Source organism: Biomphalaria glabrata, chromosome 12 (genome assembly GCF_947242115.1).
Source record: "Biomphalaria glabrata chromosome 12, xgBioGlab47.1, whole genome shotgun sequence".
In the NCBI taxonomy this organism is placed as follows: domain Eukaryota; kingdom Metazoa; phylum Mollusca; class Gastropoda; family Planorbidae; genus Biomphalaria; species Biomphalaria glabrata.
Window position 1 is genome coordinate 35,580,044 of NC_074722.1, and position 19,141 is coordinate 35,599,184.

At 38.7% G+C, this 19,141-nt stretch overlaps 1 protein-coding gene across 11 annotated transcripts in view; it reads right to left on the reverse strand.

Annotated features, from left to right (window-relative positions):
* LOC106064038 (septin-2-like) overlaps positions 1-19,141 on the reverse strand; it is an 86,846-nt gene that overhangs the window by 7,903 nt on the left and 59,802 nt on the right. For all 11 annotated transcript variants that reach the window (XM_056005953.1, XM_056005958.1, XM_056005952.1 and 8 more), the window contains 6 exons: positions 15,900-16,005; positions 14,197-14,283; positions 11,174-11,297; positions 4,535-4,669; positions 3,097-3,214; positions 545-646 (listed from right to left, as the gene is read on the reverse strand). In XM_056005953.1, the coding sequence (XP_055861928.1) occupies positions 545-646; positions 3,097-3,214; positions 4,535-4,669; positions 11,174-11,297; positions 14,197-14,283; positions 15,900-16,005 (672 nt within the window). The remainder of the gene's footprint in view (positions 1-544; positions 647-3,096; positions 3,215-4,534; positions 4,670-11,173; positions 11,298-14,196; positions 14,284-15,899; positions 16,006-19,141) is intronic.

The following is a 19,141-nucleotide window of genomic DNA, read 5'->3' on the forward strand; positions in this document are numbered from 1 at the left end:
CACACTGACATGTTTAGTTTTCACAAGTAATATATTTTTCTGCTTAGTACCACTAGGACTTCAGAATGGAACTGATGGACCTAGTGGAAGAGGTTTAGAAGGTTCAAATCCTGTCAGTTATCCCCCACTGCTTCAAAGGCTTAAAAGAAGAACTTTGGAAAACACAAATAAACTAAAAACATATTTTCTTCCAATGGACAATACAGTTTGTGATGAGAACATATTCATATTAAGCTACTTGCATTTAAAAAGTGAAAAATATTAAGTGTATAAATTGTATGAATGGATTTGTTTTTTTTCTTTTTAATTTATACATGTTTCATTAATTAGTCTATATTTGTTATAATGATTGCCTAAAATATCAATAATATATACACAAATGATGTTATCTTCCCCTATTTCACTTTTATTAGCAAATAAATGTTTATCATAAATTAAAGTTTTTTTTGTTGTTTTTTTAGGTGACTGTTGAGCCGACTATAAAACTAGAAACAGTAACTAACATCAACATGAAGACATGAACATGAAGACCTTTGAGACTGACCTTAAGCTGTCTACACTGTTCCTTGTAATCCTCATCTTCATCAGAATCACAGTCTGGCAGGGGGTAGATCCGTATACCAAACTCATCAATCTGATCAAGTATCTGGAGACATTAAATGACTTACCATTACTTGCAAGTATAATATACTTACTTTTTCAAATGACAACTAGAAATAACTAAACACCAACAGTCAAAATTCCAACATCAACCCTTTTTTTTCATTATAGTCACTATTATTAGAACTCTGTAGCCTCATGGATTTTAACTAAATTTTTAATTGTTTATTTGATTCTTTGCAAACTTTGCCCTCAAAGAGAGAGTGACATTATTTTTTACAAGTTCATTAATATTTGATATTTTTAGAATGTTAGAAAATGATTTTTAATTTTGACTCAATTGATTTTTGTTTAATTTCTCTAATGTTTCGAGAAATGGAAACGAGACCATGAGGGCAATGTTATTGTTTGACCAGAAGAAGAAGGGAATTACTGATAGTGCTAATGGTGAGGATGAAATAGATGCTCAATCAGATATTGATAGGAACAGTTGCTGACCAGGAAGAGTGGAGGGATTCGGTAAAGTGAACAGACCCCCCCCCCCCCCCGACTAAAATCAAGGGACAGATGATGACGATGTTTAACTCAGAGTGAAATGGTGTGGTGTTTGAATGAACTCTGCTGGCTCATCCATGACACATGAACCTAATCCCTGATCTTTCTATTACAATTGTTGATCATTTGTACCCCCCATTTTTGTTAATATTTTGTTTTTCTTATGTGAATTATGTTTTCGGATTCAGTAGTGTGGATTACACCCCATTTCTTACTCTAGCGAAGACATTGTCTGACAATTGCTGAGTTGGGAAAGGTTTGAATACACATGAAGCTGAAAAATTTAGACTTTTATAGACTTTGTTTATTTGAGTGAAGAGCAATTAGATACAAAAAAACATTCCCACATTTATTATGGAAAGAGAATAAGATGACAGCTGAGATGTTTAACCATGAGTATCATAAGGTCACAGGGGAAAGAACTTCAGCTAAAAACAAACATCAGAAGACCAACCAGTCATAGAGAAATCCAGGGGCTAGGACTTTTAAACAAGAGGAAATGATTGCAATCATCAGAATAAGGTACTCTAGGTCTAAACTCAGATGATTTTTGACTAGTTCCGAGAATAAATAATAATAATAATCTTTACTGTCCGTATGGAAATTTGTCTTACAATTTTCACACCAGACTCACTCATAATTTACATGTGACAAGGTTTATATCAGATTGTTCTTATTTAATGATTTGATTGCCAGGGGAACAAAAGAGTGTTTGTGTCTGTTTGTCTTTGCCATCTGTGTCTTGTATCTCTTTTGTGATGGTAAAATGAACACATAAAGTAAAAAGTAAAGTTCCCCTTTCACATCTTACAATCTATAGGGCAGATAATGTAAAGGTCATCTGTTTCTATGGCCATTAGTACCCATTAGAGTTGGGTGGACCTCAGGATGTCCTAAAAAAATCCCAAAGCTTAAAACCCCAGTCCGCACCGAGACTTGAACCCAGGAGCCCTTGGTTGGGAAGCCAGAGATTTACTGCCCAGTCACCAAGCCCCCATTGCTAGACACAATGGTGACACAGCAGCAAGACTTTCTTATGGTGGAAAATACAAAGAGTAAACTGACAAAACAAAACTGAAACTTATTTTTAGGATTATAAAAAAAAATATTAATTTTATTTTGGACATAATTTTTTAGCTTGTGACAATCCACTTCAGGATGTCATCAAGGCTATTGATGGCAAGTTGAATGGTTCTAATGTGTGGCTGTGTGTAGTCCTTGATTCAAACAACATTTGAGAGGTCCACTTTAATAGGAACACAAGTTTAAACCAGAACATCAACACACAGTGTTTCATATGATATAGGAAGTAAATTAACTACACACACACACACAAAAAGGAAGTTATATTAAATTTGTCTTGACCGAACTGTCCACAAAAGCTAAAAATAATGTTACAACCAAAGCTGTACTAACACAGTTGACACCTGAATTCTTTGCTAGGTTTTTCATTTGATATATATATTTTTTTTTTGGCACAATTTAGGCCATGTCCTGCCCCTAGGTTTTTCTAAATGTAGATATACATGTTTTGAATTATGACTATTTTTGAATACTAGAAACAGGTCATTTAAAAGGAGTCAAACATATACCAACATTTCTAATTAGTGAATAAATGTTTCTTGGTGGACTCTTGTTGGGCCCCTAGTGGTTGCACAATAATAAATCAGACCAGGTTTTGCTTACTGTGCAATTTCAATAAATATGAAGACTCCTTAGTGACAATATCAATGTGACTGAATCAGCTCACATGCTACTGACTAACAAAACAACATGCTGTCATGTCATATAGAAAGAGTAATACCCCTTGTACAACCACTTCCCCCAATAAAAATGTCAAATATTCTGTTTTAGAGCTGATCCCATTGAGGGATGTCTAACACTTGATCACGCTGAAGAGACAAACTATACAGTACCATAAAAAAATATTTTTTTACTCACCTTTCTCTTCAGTGTGGTTACTTCCAGCTGTGTGAGCGTGTCTGCCTTGGCCAGGACAGGGACTATGTTGACCTTGTGATGGACAGCTTTCATAAAGGCAATGTCCAGAGGCTTGAGCCTGGAGGGTAGTAAGAAAGTTTGTTGTCATTCAGTTGGTGATTATATAGTTTGATATTCCCCAGTACAAACAGGAATGGTTGGAGATAAAAGGAGGGATGGACTGGAGCAGCGTTTCTCAAACTGCGTTCCCCGGAACACTAGGGGCCTGAAACAGGTGTTCCGCAAACTACTGGAATAAATAACTAGCAGGCCACAACCTGATTTAATCTCTCTATCTCTAAAAAAAATAAGCAAAGTGTTCTGCTAAATACTCTGAATGTGCAAAGTGTTTTGTGAAGGAAAACGTTTAGGAAACACTGGACTGGAGAAAGAAACATTTATTTTCAACTTTTAAAACATATTTTCTTTGAAAGTTGTTGAGTGCAAAGATATGTTTAAAACATAACAGGATGTTCCCCCAGGGTATTGGTTCAAATCCTATTTAACACCTATCTCATTTGAAACATTCCTAAAAAATAAAGATTTTTTTTTTTCGGTTCTCCTAATGAGAGCTGTTCCTCACCTGGAACCACTTGGAGATAATTGTAGCTATAAATACCAAAGCCAATAACAAGCACTCCTGGCATCAATGTCTGCCTCTACTTGAATGTTTATAGACACCATAAAACTGAACCAGTCTGCCTAGTACATTGAACATTCCTTAGTCTATTTGTTCTATACAGTGCTAACAGTTTTTATCTCATAGAACAAAATCTTAAGCACTATCGGAAAGACCAGCACCCAATGAGAGTTGTGCTTGTAGAAAGCGCCCATTGCAAACAAACCTAACACTACATTTCTTTCTATTCTAAGTATATAACTTGGTAATTTTCTTGGATTAATAGATGGCCTACTTTTCTTGATAGATTCCAGGAGCTCTAGCAAAGAGGAGGACAAAAAAACTAAGAACAGCTACTCTAAATGAAGGTTCAAGCTAGTTTATGCCACAACATTATCTGTCCTTGATTTGTTAACTTTGTATTTACCAACTAAATTATCCTATTTTTATTATATTATTTTTTGAGGTGCAGAAAAGTGAGCAAATATGTCAGTGGTGCAGCTAGGGATTAGCCATCATCTGTGGGCTGCGGGGCTTGACCTCTTTGGGGACCCTTGCATTTTGTGTAATATTTAATGTAAAACAAAAACAATTTCAAACACTCATTAAGGGCCCTCTCAAGTGGGGGCCCAACGGGATTTTTAAATCCCCCCCCCCTTCATCCTAGCTACACCATTGAAATATGGGCCACCACATAAAGTAATTTACTGTAAGTAACAAAGTAAAAGAGGTTAAAGGTCAGGCTCAGCAAGGTTGGCTTGCCATCCATTCAAGACTCACCCGTGACTGGAAGGGTTCACAAAATAAAAGCAACAATGGACTCTGTTGTCTATGATGTGCCGTCTGTTCAGCCCGCTCTCATCGTTCAGGTAGCGTTCAAATTGGTCATCGATGTACTGGATGATGGGCTTGAAGCTGTACACAAAGAGAGAAAAACAAAAACAAAAACAAAAACACTTGGGACTGTAGCACTGTAATCCTAACCTTTTACATTGAGACATCACAAGAAAGACTACAAACAGCTCTACAAACAAAGAATGGTCTAAGACAATGAACAATGTTGAGGAACACAAGTCATGTAGACGAGCTGCCTTACAATACTTCTGCTCTACAGTGGAGACTAGTGGGTGTTGAACAATCAGGAAAGGATCTTCATGTCATTGTAAGCTTGGTCAAAGTTTTAAAGGAAGTGTTACATGTTCACCAACTGTCTCTAAATAATTAGTCTAGCCATCTTAACTCTTTCTCTCCTAACAGACCGATATCAACGTTGATTCCAACAGAATTTGTTAAATAATTACGGAGAGAAAGAGTTAACTGATTGAAACTAATCCCAGCAGCCATTAGTGAGTCTTGTGAGTCTAGTTTTCCTAAGCTGCTGATCAACACATCACACATCTCTTTGTTCTTTTCTCTTTTAAGACAAGGGAAACCATTCACATGGGAAACATCAGACATTTGTGTTGTGTAAACTGTGTGTAATGAGATCCAGTCAGGGTGTGTGTGTGTGTCTAGCTGACACTAATGAAGTGTTTATAAATTTAGCTTCATTAGTGAACTGCTTAAACTAGTTTTCAACAGATGCTGCTGGCCAAATATCACAGACCTGAGGCTCTACAAGGCATCTAAAAGAGATCACAGTTTGTGGCTTTACAATACATCTGCATGGTTGTGTAAAAGTGTAGCCAACATTACATCTGTATGGTTGTGTAAAAGTGTAGCCAACATTACATCTGCATGGTTGTCTAACAGTGTAGCCAACATTATATCTGCATGGTTGTGTAAAAGTGTAGCCAATATTACACCTGCATGGTTGTGTAACAGTGTAGCCAACATTACATCTGCATGGTTGTGTAACAGTGTAGCCAATATTACACCTGCATGGTTGTGTAACAGTGTAGCCAACATTACATCTGACTGGTTGTGTAACAGTGTAGCCAATATTACATCTGCATGGTTGTGTAACAGTGTAGCCAACATTATATCTGACTGGTTGTGTAACAGTGTAGCCAATATTACACCTGCATGGTTGTGTAAAAGTGAAGCCAACATTACATCTGCATGGTTGTGTAACAGTGTAGCCAACATTATATCTGACTGGTTGTGTAACAGTGTAGCCAACATTACACCTGCATGGTTGTGTAAAAGTGAAGCCAACATTACATCTGACTGGTTGTGTAACAGTGTAGCCAATATTACACCTGCATGGTTGTGTAAAAGTGAAGCCAACATTACACCTGCATGGTTGTGTAACAGTGTAGCCAACATTACACCTGCATGGTTGTGTAACAGTGTAGCCAACATTACACCTGCATGGTTGTGTAACAGTGTAGTCAACATTACACCTGCATGGTTGTGTAACAGTGTAGCCAACATTACACCTGCATGGTTGTGTAACAGTGTAGCCAATATTACACCTGCATGGTTGTGTAACAGTGTAGCCAACATTACATCTGACTGGTTGTGTAACAGTGTAGCCAATATTACACCTGCATGGTTGTGTAACAGTGTAGCCAACATTACATCTGACTGGTTGTGTAACAGTGTAGCCAATATTACACCTGCATGGTTGTGTAAAAGTGTAGCCAACATTATATCTGCATGGTTGTGTAACAGTGTAGCCAATATTACACCTGCATGGTTGTGTAAAAGTGTAGCCAACATTATATCTGCATGGTTGTGTAAAAGTGTAGCCAACATTACACCTGACTGGTTGTGTAAAAGTGTAGCCAACATTATATCTGTATGGTTGAGTAACAGTGTAGCCAACATTACATCTGACTGGTTGTGTAAAAGTGTAGCCAACATTATATCTGCATGGTTGTGTAACAGTGAAGCCAACATTATATCTGCATGGTTGTGTAACAGTGTAGCCAACATTATATCTGCATGGTTGTGTAAAAGTGTAGCCAACATTACACCTGCATGGTTGTGTAAAAGTGAAGCCAACATTATATCTGCATGGTTGAGTAACAGTGTAGCCAACATTACATCTGACTGGTTGTGTAAAAGTGTAGCCAACATTATATCTGCATGGTTGTGTAACAGTGAAGCCAACATTATATCTGCATGGTTGTGTAAAAGTGTAGCCAACATTATATCTGCATGGTTGTGTAAAAGTGTAGCCAACATTATATCTGCATGGTTGTGTAACAGTGTAGCCAACATTATATCTGCATGGTTGTGTAACAGTGTAGCCAACATTATACCTGCATGGTTGTGTAACAGTGTAGCCAACATTATACCTGCATGGTTGTGTAAAAGTGTAGCCAATATTATATCTGCATGGTTGTGTAACAGTGTAGCCAACATTACATCTGACTGGTTGAGTAACAGTGTAGCCAACATTACATCTGACTGGTTGAGTAACAGTGTAGCCAACATTACATCTGACTGGTTGAGTAACAGTGTAGCCAATATTACATCTGACTGGTTGAGTAACAGTGTAGCCAACATTACATCTGACTGGTTGAGTAACAGTGTAGCCAACATTATATCTGCATGGTTGTGTAACAGTGAAGTCAACATTACACCTGCATGGTTGTGTAACAGTGTAGCCAACATTACACCTGCATGGTTGTGTAACAGTGTAGCCAACATTATATCTGCATGGTTGTGTAACAGTGAAGTCAACATTACACCTGCATGGTTGTGTAACAGTGTAGCCAACATTACACCTGCATGGTTGTGTAACAATGAAGCCAATATTACATCTGACTGGTTGTATAATGTAGCCAGCATTACATCTGGTGGTCTAACAGAGATCTGTTGTGTACATTAGATCTAACACAACAAAACCCACTGGCACTTCTCCCTATAATTCTAAGGTAAGTGTGGTACTCTAGCTAAGCTAACTAGGTGGCACTCTACCTAGCAGTGGTACTGATTCAATCCTATGATTTACACCTTGATGTCATGCCTACAGGTAACCAAGTCCCAAGGTTGAATGTGAATCACCTGTTGTGTTGTTTTATATATTCACTTTCTTCAAGAACAAAATACAAACACACAGACTACAGACAAATGATTGTTTCATCTAGACCTGGGGGTGAGCAAGGCTGGGGGGGTTGGGGCTAAAATTAAGGCTAAGGCTAGAGCTAATGCTAGTGCTAGTGGGGGGGGGACACCAACATGTTAAACCCTGGCTGGAAAATAAAATAATGAATCAGCGTAATGGCCCTATTCTTATAAGTTAAGAAGAGAGAGAGAGAGAGAGAGAGAGAGAGGTAAGGCGCTTGACATGAAGATTAATAGAGAGAGATACTAGGAGAACTAGAGAAATGTGAGGAGATGAAGAGAAAAAAAAGAGAGGGAGAAATAGAGAAGGAAGAGACAGAGAAAAAAAAATTTGAATTTAAGAAACTAAAAAGGTTGATAAAATAACATGACAACAACAAAAGGTCTGTATGGAGTGGCCATTATCTAGTAGAAGAACAGCAGCTAGAACGAACTCAACAGAATTTTGCAACATGTAATAACTACTTGTGATAATAGTTCTTCCATTCTATGGTCTATTACTAAAAAATAGCGGCAGGCACATAGGCAGCACTCCAAAGAGCAAACTGCAGGCCGCCTACACATGACATGACAGGCTTGAAGAATCTCCAGATGTGCCCCCTATCTAATAACATGTAAACATTTGCTGAAATTTAGATTTCAAGGGTTTGTGTGTGTGTGGGGGGGGGGATGCGCTGGCGTGCGCTTCCTTCGACCTTGACCTCCCATTTTTGCCCCTAAAAAAAAGAAATCTACACTAAAAAAAAGTTTTTGAGATATCAAAAAAAAAAAATTACATTAAAAATGATGACGTATGTATCTGGAAATAAAGCGGCGACGGGCCCCCGCCAGCTGTTGCCGTGGCAACCGATATAGCCTAGGCACACGGCGACATTAAATCCAAGTACACATTACCGTCGCTATGTAAAAGTCAAGAGTTGAATATCGTAAGGGATGTCCAGCAGGGGAAACAGTTAGGCCTAGAAAGTAGATGGCCAACAAGTTGTTTGACTTGTCATTGTAGCTCTCCCCAGCACTGTGCGGGTGACACACCCAGGCAACTATAGAGAACTAGGATTCGGTTTGATCTCATTCACAAAACAGCATTGAGATCTGATCACCATGTATTCTCTCTCACACACACAGATCTAATAACGTCCAAACCTGCCCACCCCTTCATTTTATTGTTTTCTTGCGTTTCCCATACCACTCTCTTTCTCTTCATTCTTCTTTTACTGCCTTGCCCTGCTCTCTCTCTCTCCATCGGGAACAACGTTTGAAGTTAGTCACTTGAACTGTTCCTCCAATTTTGTTCCAGCTAGAAATAAAATTTTTTTTTTTTTTTTGTTTTTAAATAGTTTTTCTTTCTACAGTTGAGATCTCACCACCCAAAGGGGAGAGGGGTAGCGCAGGATGGCATCTCTCTGGACAGCTCATGTTCTGCTGTGAAAGTGCCTATCCTTTAGTTCAGAAAAATATTGAGAGTAGCTTCCCTTTGGATCAACTCAAAGAAGAGAAAAAAAGAAAAAAAAAATTTTTTTCTTTACTGAAAGTAGGAGAGATTGATGGAGAGAAAGAAATACAGAGAACTGCAGAGGGCAGCACTTGGGGCACCACACAAGATTTGTACCCCGTCTTTCCATTCCTCTCTGTCTTTTGTCTTGAAGAAAATCTCTTTCTTTATGTTGTCTTCCCATCGCTTTCGCTGTCGGCCTCTTCTTCTTTTTCCAGGTGCTGTTCCCTGAAGGAATGTTTTTGCTTTTAATATGGCCATAGAGTTTTATTTTGCGTTTTTTTTTTTTTTACAGCGGGTCATCGTGGGGTCCAATCGCTCTAACAACCTTGTTTCTATTCTCTGTTTGTGATGGGTCTTTGTAGTTGATACCTAGGATTTTTCTGTAGCATCACAATTCCATTGCTAGGACCCTCCTCTCTAGTTCTGCAGTCAGCGCGCAAGACTCGCAAGCATGTAAAAGTGTGGCCATGACCAGGGAGCGCATCAGTCTGATTCTGGTGCCGAGGACTGTGCCTTTGTCTTTCCATATTGTGTTGAGTTTTGCCAATGCTGCTGTGGACTGTGCAATCCCGGGCAGTAGTTCGGGTTTGGTTCCCTCCCCTGTGTGACGACGGCTCCGAGGTAATTAAAACTACAGTCACTTGTCAACTTCAAACCCCCATTAATGATGCCTCTTTTAAAGCCCTGTTGGCTATTGTGTCATTGATTTGACTTTTTCGGCATTTATTTGCATGCCATATGCTGCGGAGTCTTGTCTATGCGCATCACCAATTCAGCTAGTTCTTCTGTCCCTGCTAGGCCATCTATGTCATCTGCGAAGCGAAGCTCATGTTAGTAATTCTTCTTCCTCCAATGCTTACAGTACCTTCATAGCCTTCCAGAGCATCTTCCATTATCTTTCAAAAAGATGTTGAAACGAGTTGGTGAAAGTAGGCAGCCTTGTCTCACTTTGGTTTTAAACCAGTCCCCAATGTTGTTGTTGAAGTACCCATACCTTGTACAGGTTCTGGATTACTTATTATATTTTTTATTTATATTGTAGGGGACGGGGTGGATGAGTGGTTAAGCGCTTGGATTCCGAACGTCCCGGGTTCAAATCTTGGTGAAGACTGGGATTTTGAGTTTTGGCACATCGGCACAATTTAGGCCATGCCGTGCCCGTAATCCTTCAGGATTTTTAGGTCGACCCCCGAGTCCACCCAGCTCTAATGGGTGCCTGACTTTAGTTGGGGAAAGTCAAGGCGGTTGGTCGTTGTGCTGGCCACATGGCAGCCTGGTGGTTAACCTCTGGCCAAAGAAAGAGATAATTATAATCTCATCTAGCCTACTTTATTTATTTGTATATTTCCATTGTCGATCAGGAGTTGTGCCCCATGCCATACTATGTCTATAAAGTTTTCTTCAAATGAATACAGACATGAAGAAGACTCTCCTGGTGTTGAGAGTCTGGCTGAGTATCCCCGAGGTCTAGCATTTTTTTTTCAGCAGTGCACTAAGGGAGACAATGCTAGACTAGAATATCTGATTGGACGCCATGCTATAGGAGGAAAGGATTAAGAGAAAGAAGATGGTTTAGAGTGTGAGAGAGAGAGAGAGAGAGAGAGGCATTACAATCACATAGGTGAGGGACAGACATTTAACTGATGGAGGGGGGGAACAACTAGGGAGCCACACAAAACCCAAGTAGACTGAAGAGGCAGATAACTCAACATGACATGTACTGTATACAGTACACCTTGAGAGAAACAAGGCCAGAGCCAGGTAACAAAACCCTCAGACTCACACGCACACACATAAAAAAAAAAACATTAGCTTTTTAAACTGGGAACACAAGGCCATCAAACACAAAGAACGACAACCTTCCAAGAGGGATAACACCTCCATGGTACTCAGGTTCCAGTACTTACCAGTCTGTGGAGTTGAGGGAATCCCCGAAGCCAGGGGTATCCACTACAGTCAGCCTCAGCTTCACTCCCCTTTCTTCTATCTCCACTGTGGAGGCATCAATCTTCACTGTCTGATCAATTTTCTCTGGAAAACACACAAACACACACACATAGAAGGCAATGACACACAGAAAAGATTTCATGCAGTAAATGTAAACACAAAGGAAAAAAAAAAGGGGGGGGGGAGTATATTAATAATAAAAAACTAAAATGACACAGCATAATAATAGCGTCAAAGAAGAAAAGTCATTCAGTTTTAGGTCTTTGTGACTATTTCTACTGTATTCTGTGTCTTTGACTGTCAGTTTCTATTTCGAATTATACTTCTTTGTTTCAATTGCATTTCTGATCACAGTTTTGCAAATTAATTTCCAAAATTATTTTCGATAATAATAATAATTTTAAAAAAAAGCAATGCTTTTGTTGTCGCTGTCAATTTTCTTTTTCTGCCATCAACAAGTCCATGCTGCTGAACAGATGCACGCCTCTCTTGTAGGCACAGCTTTTAACATCATCTTCCGATGCAAAGGAGGGCGCCTGTCTCCCCAAGCTACAGCTGCTATACGTGTTTCCACAACTAGATCTAGATTGACTGACCAAAGGAAAGAATTACGACAGAAAGGAGGGCGCCTGTCTCCCCAAGCTACAGCTGCTATACGTGTTTCCACAACTAGATCTAGATTGACTGACCAAAGGAAAGAATTACGACAGAAAGGAGGGCGCCTGTCTCCCCAAGCTACAGCTGCTGTACATGTTTCCACAACTAGATCTAGATTGACTGACCAAAGGAAAGAATTACGAAAGACAACTTGTTTATTTAAAAAAGGAAAGCCACCTTCTAGTACTGTATCAAGGCTCCATGCCGAGTCAAGGCCAGTGTAAGACGACAGGCTGATGAATCAATGAATGACCACACAGGAGGGAACCCTTCCGGTCATCGATCGGATGTTGAGTGACCATCAGAGGCGAACAATTGATTGGTGTCCTCAAAAGCATAACGAGTTTTGTGTGTGCGCGCGCGTGTCAGTTTGTGTGTGAAGGTTGAGTGATAACAGCCACAGTATGCAGGGCTTTGTTGACCAACCCACCTCGGCCTCAGCTGATAAAAGTATGCAGGGTTGTGTTGACCCCTCCCGGGGGGGGGGGGAAGGCTCAGTTGCTTAAGTGAAGACAGGGGCCATAGAGTAGCTTGTTATTAAGGATGAGAAATACTACACAACATGAGCAGAAAGGTTGCTATATCAAAGGTCAACAATACTACACAACATGAACAGAAAGGTTGTAGGTTAAAGGTCAACAGACCTCACTGTATTGTACCGTATTTTATTATGTATTCGGGTATTTGTCGCTAATTATAAAGAGTACTAGAGTACAGTCCCTTGTGTTTTATGTTCTGAAGGTAGCCCAGTATTTCTGATTATCCGACCTAAGTGCACTAGTGACAACCAGATTAACATGCACAGACAGTTTGTCCACTTCACATGTACAGTGGGGGGAGCACTTGAGACATGTACTATCAAATCCCTTGAAGTACTATCAAATCCCTTGAAGTACTATCAAATCTCTAGATGTACTATCAAATCTCTTGATGTACTATCAAATCTCTAGATGTACTATCAAATCTCTAGATGTACCATCAAATCTCTAGATGTACCATCAAATCTCTAGATGTACTATGAAATCTCTAGATGTACCATCAAACCTCTAGATGTACCATCAAATCTCTAGATGTACTATCAAATCTCTTGATGTACCATCAAATCTCTTGATGTACTATCAAATCTCTAGATGTAAATCTCTAGATGTACCATCATATCTCTAGATGTACCATCATATCTCTAGATGTACTATCAAATCTCTAGATGTACTATCAAATCTCTAGATGTACCATCATATCTCTAGATGTACCATCATATCTCTAGATGTACCATCAAATCTCTTGAATGTTTTGACTCCCCCACTAAAAAAAAAACAATATGTGTAGTGAAAGTGATCCGATTGTTTGTTTCGTTTTCACACGTATTGGAGAAAGTGGCAATTTAAAAACCAGAAGTGACTCTGAACACTAAGAATGTATGGCAGATCTACCATAAAACTACCAAGTGTGGCGTATTAGCAAAGTCAGGTCATGTTAACACTGTACCCAGGTTCAAGGTTAGGTCCTGAATCAAACAACTGAACGGGTTGGAATGCATTTTGTATCGTCATAAATGGTTCTTTTGTAATCAGAGGCTGTTTATCACATAGGCTTTGTAACATGTTAAAAACAAAACTTGATTCCAATCAAAACAATATCGTGGTACAGGTCAGGGTGGCATGACCTAATTTGACCTCCATACTGTCCAAACGACAATGGTTCGTTTCGTAGAACACTTTTTCATGTAACACTCTGGCCCACATATAACACACTTTTCTTCCAGAACTGGAGGCAATTGCTTTTTCGCTGTCCATAGCTTTCTTGGTCACCATCTCTCTCCTCGTAGTGCGGTCTTTAGGGCTATGTTTTCCCAATAGTCAGTACCAATAGTCACAATTTTGAGTCCCGTTAAAATGCATCCACGTAACGGACTGGGGGGCGAACAGTTTTTCTTGCGCGAGTCGCCCGTAAAGAATTGACTTTCGGGATGCGAATATAATCCTAAGTATTATTAGACAGGGGACATCGACAATAGAAAAACTGAGTGACTCTCTCGTTATGTCTGGAATTAGTTTATACAACTAAAATTAAAAAAGCTTTTTTTGTTTGTTTCACTGTTATTAAATATTTTATAAGTGTCAGAGAATATGTGTGTGTGTTAATGTGTTTTACATTAGGCAAAATTAGGCAAGAATGTCTATATTGTTTCAATTATGCTAAACCTTGTTTATAAAAGTTAATTTGTGTGTGTATACGTCAGATGGAGAGAGAGAGAGAGGGAGAGAAAGAGAGAGAGAGAAAGAGGGAGGTGTAATTAGGACAAGGGAGTCCACAGTTACTTCCTTACCTGAAGCTGATGGAATGTGTCTCTCTGGATACAAGTCTGTGAGAAACAAACTGTTGACTAGTGTAGACTTGCCCAGACCTGACTCACCTACAGAACGAAATAGTGAGCAGTCAGAGTAAGAAATATCATCAAACGAAATACACAGATAAATATCTAATAAACGAAATACACAGATAAATATCTAATAAACGAAATACCCAGATAAAGATCTAATAAATGAAATACCCAGATAAAGATCTAAATAAACGAAATACCCAGATAAAGATCTAATAAAGGAAATACCCAGATGAAGATCTAATAAACGAAATACCCAGATAAAGATCTAATAAAGGAAATACCCAGATAAAGATTGAATAAAGCTCTGGACTCTATAAATTGTACATTGGTCTAAGTCAACAAGGTGACAAATGTTGTTAACGATTGGCATACTATATGATATATCTGAACTAATAAAACTTGAAATAGCTTGACTCACTTCCTTGTGAACAATATTAAATACAACTTTGATCATAATATAGACAAAACCAAGTTGAGAGCAAAAGAAATGAATGTAGTAGATTTAGTAATACTATAAAATGGTATTTTAAGCAAAATATAACTCAAAACAATAACACTCAGTCTCACGTTCCGGAGTCATCTCCCCTGACTTAAGACCGCTACTTCTTGCATCATTCACAGCCAATCACTAACCTCTTCCCACCGTCACCATGGAAACACACACACCCAAACACACCCCATAACAATCAGTCCATAATATCTTTTTTGTGTTTTATTCTGATATATAGTTTTACATTAAAATTTTGCCGGCATTCTTACACCCACGAGTTGTGCTGATTTACCTGACTATCCATCAAAGTTATATTTGAGTGTTTAGTGTTTAGGCTACCCATCAAAGTTATATTTGAGTGTTTAGTGTTTAGGCTACCCATCAAAGTTATATTTGAGTGTTTAGGCTACCCATCAAAGTTATATTTGAGTGTTTAGTGTTTAGGCTACCCATCAAAGTTAGCCTATATTTGAGTGTTTAGGCTACCCATCAAAGTTATATTTGAGTGTTTAGGCTACCCATCAAAGTTAGCCTATATTTGAGTGTTTAGTGTTTAGGCTACCCATCAAAGTTATATTTGAGTGTTTAGTGTTTAGGCTACCCATCAAAGTTATATTTGAGTGTTTAGGCTACCCATCAAAGTTATATTTGAGTGTTTAGGCTACCCATCAAAGTTATATTTGAGTGTTTAGGCTACCCATCAAAGTTATATTTGAGTGTTTAGGCTACCCATCAAAGTTAGCCTATATTTGAGTGTTTAGGCTACCCATCAAAGTTAGCCTATATTTGAGTGTTTAGTGTTTAGGCTACCCATCAAAGTTATATTTGAGTGTTTAGGCTACCCATCAAAGTTATATTTGAGTGTTTAGTGTTTAGGCTACCCATCAAAGTTATATTTGAGTGTTTAGGCTACCCATCAAAGTTATATTTGAGTGTTTAGTGTTTAGGCTACCCATCAAAGTTAGCCTATATTTGAGTGTTTAGGCTACCCATCAAAGTTACATTTGAGTGTTTAGTGTTTAGGCTACCCATCAAAGTTAGCCTATATTTGAGTGTTTAGGCTACCCATCAAAGTTATATTTGAGTGTTTAGTGTTTAGGCAGTACTCACTAAGACACACGTGTCGGTGCACTTTGTAAATGAATGAGTGCCTCACCTACGACCATCAAGGTAAACTCAAATCCCTTTTTGACCGACTTCCTGTGCACTTGGTTGGGCAAGTTGGCGAAGCCCACATAGCCGGACTGCTCCGGGTTGACAAACTGCAAATAGACAAACATGGCGATAAGTAATGGGGGCGGCCAAAGTCATCTAGCTTACACATTTATAATGGTATCCCCTGTCTCTCTTTCTAATATATTCATATATAATGAACCACCAACACAAAATATTTAAGCAAAAGAGGTGTTGCCAAATAATTGTCTGATGATGAAAGAGACTGGTAAGTTCGTTTTACTGAAAACATTGTCAAAGCTGAAAAACATAATAAGTTAGAAAACCAAAAGGCCATTGAGAAACAAAACAATCCTACGGGGATCGGTACCAGGTAAAAAGACAACGGTGAAGAAGGTGGGGGGTGATATTGAAGAGTTCGATAATGTGGCCCTAATGACAAGCTATAGATGGATATGAGAAACAAATAAAGACTCCATTAGCAATGAAAAACAACAACAACAACAAAAACATTAAAAAAAACAACAGCAAGGCTTATATTAAGTGTAGTTGTATCAACTAGTTTGGGTCAGTCATGTCATTCAATTTGTAATAAGATAAGATAAGATAATGTTATTTATCCAATCAAATGGAAATTCAATTTGACTACAATTGACAACCTCAGCGTAACTACTTTACAAAATACAATATGGATGAAAACGTTCGAGCAGCAATCACTCACACACACACACACATACACAACCAGCGCTTTATGAGTTTGACTTGTAACACCTAACAAAACAACAACAATCTGTGCGATTAGAAATATTTTTTTTACCAATTGTCTTTGTTTAGCGCTATATCATGCTAATACCTATCTCACTACGCTAGGATCCTCTCACTTGTCTGGACCAGTTGGACAGGAGTGGGGGAGAAAAGGGGGGGGGGATCGCTTTAAAAAAAAAAAGTGAACGACCCGAATGTGAACTCGAGGGCTAAACCCTCCTCAAGCCAATACACTAACCACTGTGCCAGGGAATGCTTTTGAAAATAGAAGATCATATAGTTATGTATTGTTAGTTTCAAACTTTTTTTTTATTTATTAATTCTTGTTTTTGTCAGGTAAGAGAAATAATTGCGCACAATTTCAACTTGAGCCGAGATTGGGCGTGGGAGAAATAACGTGTACGGAGTTTGTACCAGACAGACAAACAGACAGAAAGTTGATGTAACTTTTGTAGAAAAAACAACAACTTAATTATCAGCCGACATGTCCATAACCACTTTAAAAGTTTGAATCAACACACACACACACAAACGTGAGAAGAGAAACGGGGGCTAGCAGACGTCAGAGGTAAATGGATAACACAACAACTTTCTCAGCCCGTGGCACTTAGCACGTGGTGTTACAAGCAGTGGCACTTAGCACGTGCTGGGAGCTACAGCCCAAAAGCAGGAGTCTCGGCTTTAATTTTAATTGCCGGCAGGAAGGAAAGAGTTAAATAGAGCACAAGGCTTAGAACACCAAGCTACGATATGTATACACCGTGTTTCACTGCTAGCTCCCGGGGGTGGCTACATCCTAAGAGAATGCGTTCTAAAGATGGCTGCTGGGGGAGGGGGGGGGGGGGTAATTCAATGACAGATCAGGTACGTCTCCAACAGGATCAGTGTCACCACCAAATAAAAACTTCAAAACAAAAAGATTGACTTCTTTTTACGTGAAAAATCAGGCTGTGTATGAGATGCCTTTCATCGTTCGAAAAGCGCGGGGGATTATTCAGAGACTTTAATTAGAAATTAGACTAAACACAATTAGTAGAACTGAAAGCAGAACGAGCCAATGCTTTAAGAAACAAGGTTACCAAGACAGTTTGTGTGGAAACATAAACTCAAAATCGGCCCCCCGAAGTGGTCCAACCAGGCAGGTAAAAAGGCAGGTTTCAATATTTTCAGAAAGAACATCAGAATGAAATTCTATCAAAGACAAATGACAGAGAAGAATGGAGAAAGAATGTTGACAGATCTTGTGTGGTGCCCTAGCGGTCCTCGCCTAACTGATGACTTATAATGAATATCTAATTGATCTAATTGTTTTGTAAAGGGTCAATCTCTTATTCAAATCCTCAAGAGAAATTGACATTTCCGTAAAGAAAAAAAAAATTCATTATTAAGTGAAGTGTGCAGTGCTTCTAGCGTGCTGCAGTTCATGCGATAATATGAAAAACTACTTATTAATTGTTGTTTAAAATTATGTCCAACTTATATGCATACTAAATAGATTTTTTCTCTTGAAAAAACAAGCAAACATTTTTTTTTGTGAGTAAATGTAGTACTTAGTATGACAAAACTTACTTAATTAAGCAAAAAAAAAAAATTGTAAAAAAAAATAATCTAGAAGCATTTGCATTTATGTGTTACAAATTTGGTAAATATCTATCTCCCCTACTAAAGAGCCTCCCGTGTTTGTTGCTATTAATAGTGAATAGTTGTAGAAGTGGTGTATTATTATGATGTCGGATTTTCACTTTTCTAGTTTACGAGATCTAAACGGGACGGACGGACAGACATTCCAAACAAAACTAATAGCGTCTTTTCCCCTTTCGGGGGCCGCTAAAAAAAGCAGTATAACCAAATCATTTCCTTCATTACAACGTAACCACTTCCTTAAAGACATACTACAACCGAAACCAGTTCTTCTAACGGTCAAACCTAACCACCTCCTCACATGGACAACTGTAGCTTTGTTTCATTAATTAAATCTCGCGCCACCAGACGACTTGAGCATGCACTCGAGCTGACTTCCGGGCAAAACTAAAAACTGGCTATTGTAACCTATTTCTCTGGACAGATCAAAGTCTCGAGTACAAGTACCGAGTAAGTGTGTGTGTGTGGGTGTGTGTAAAGAACTCACGTAAAAGTGCAGTCAACAGATCACGTGGCCTCATTGGCAGCGTACTTACTATCCAGCTACTATCACCGAAACAAGTTCGAGTCAATTTATCTCTACGACGTCATATCAAAAGTTCATATGTACATAAAGGTTAACAAAATTACCTCAAAAGACCCCTTGCAAAAAATCTAAAATATAATCCTACCAAGACCTAGATGGCCAGCTTGTGGCACCAAGATACAGCGACGTCACGGATCTAGCCTCACTGTCAGCGTGCATTTAACGTGGTGTCCCCAAGTTATTGAGTTTCGCCATAAAGCTTTAAGAAGTTGAACATGAACCCAAATCACACT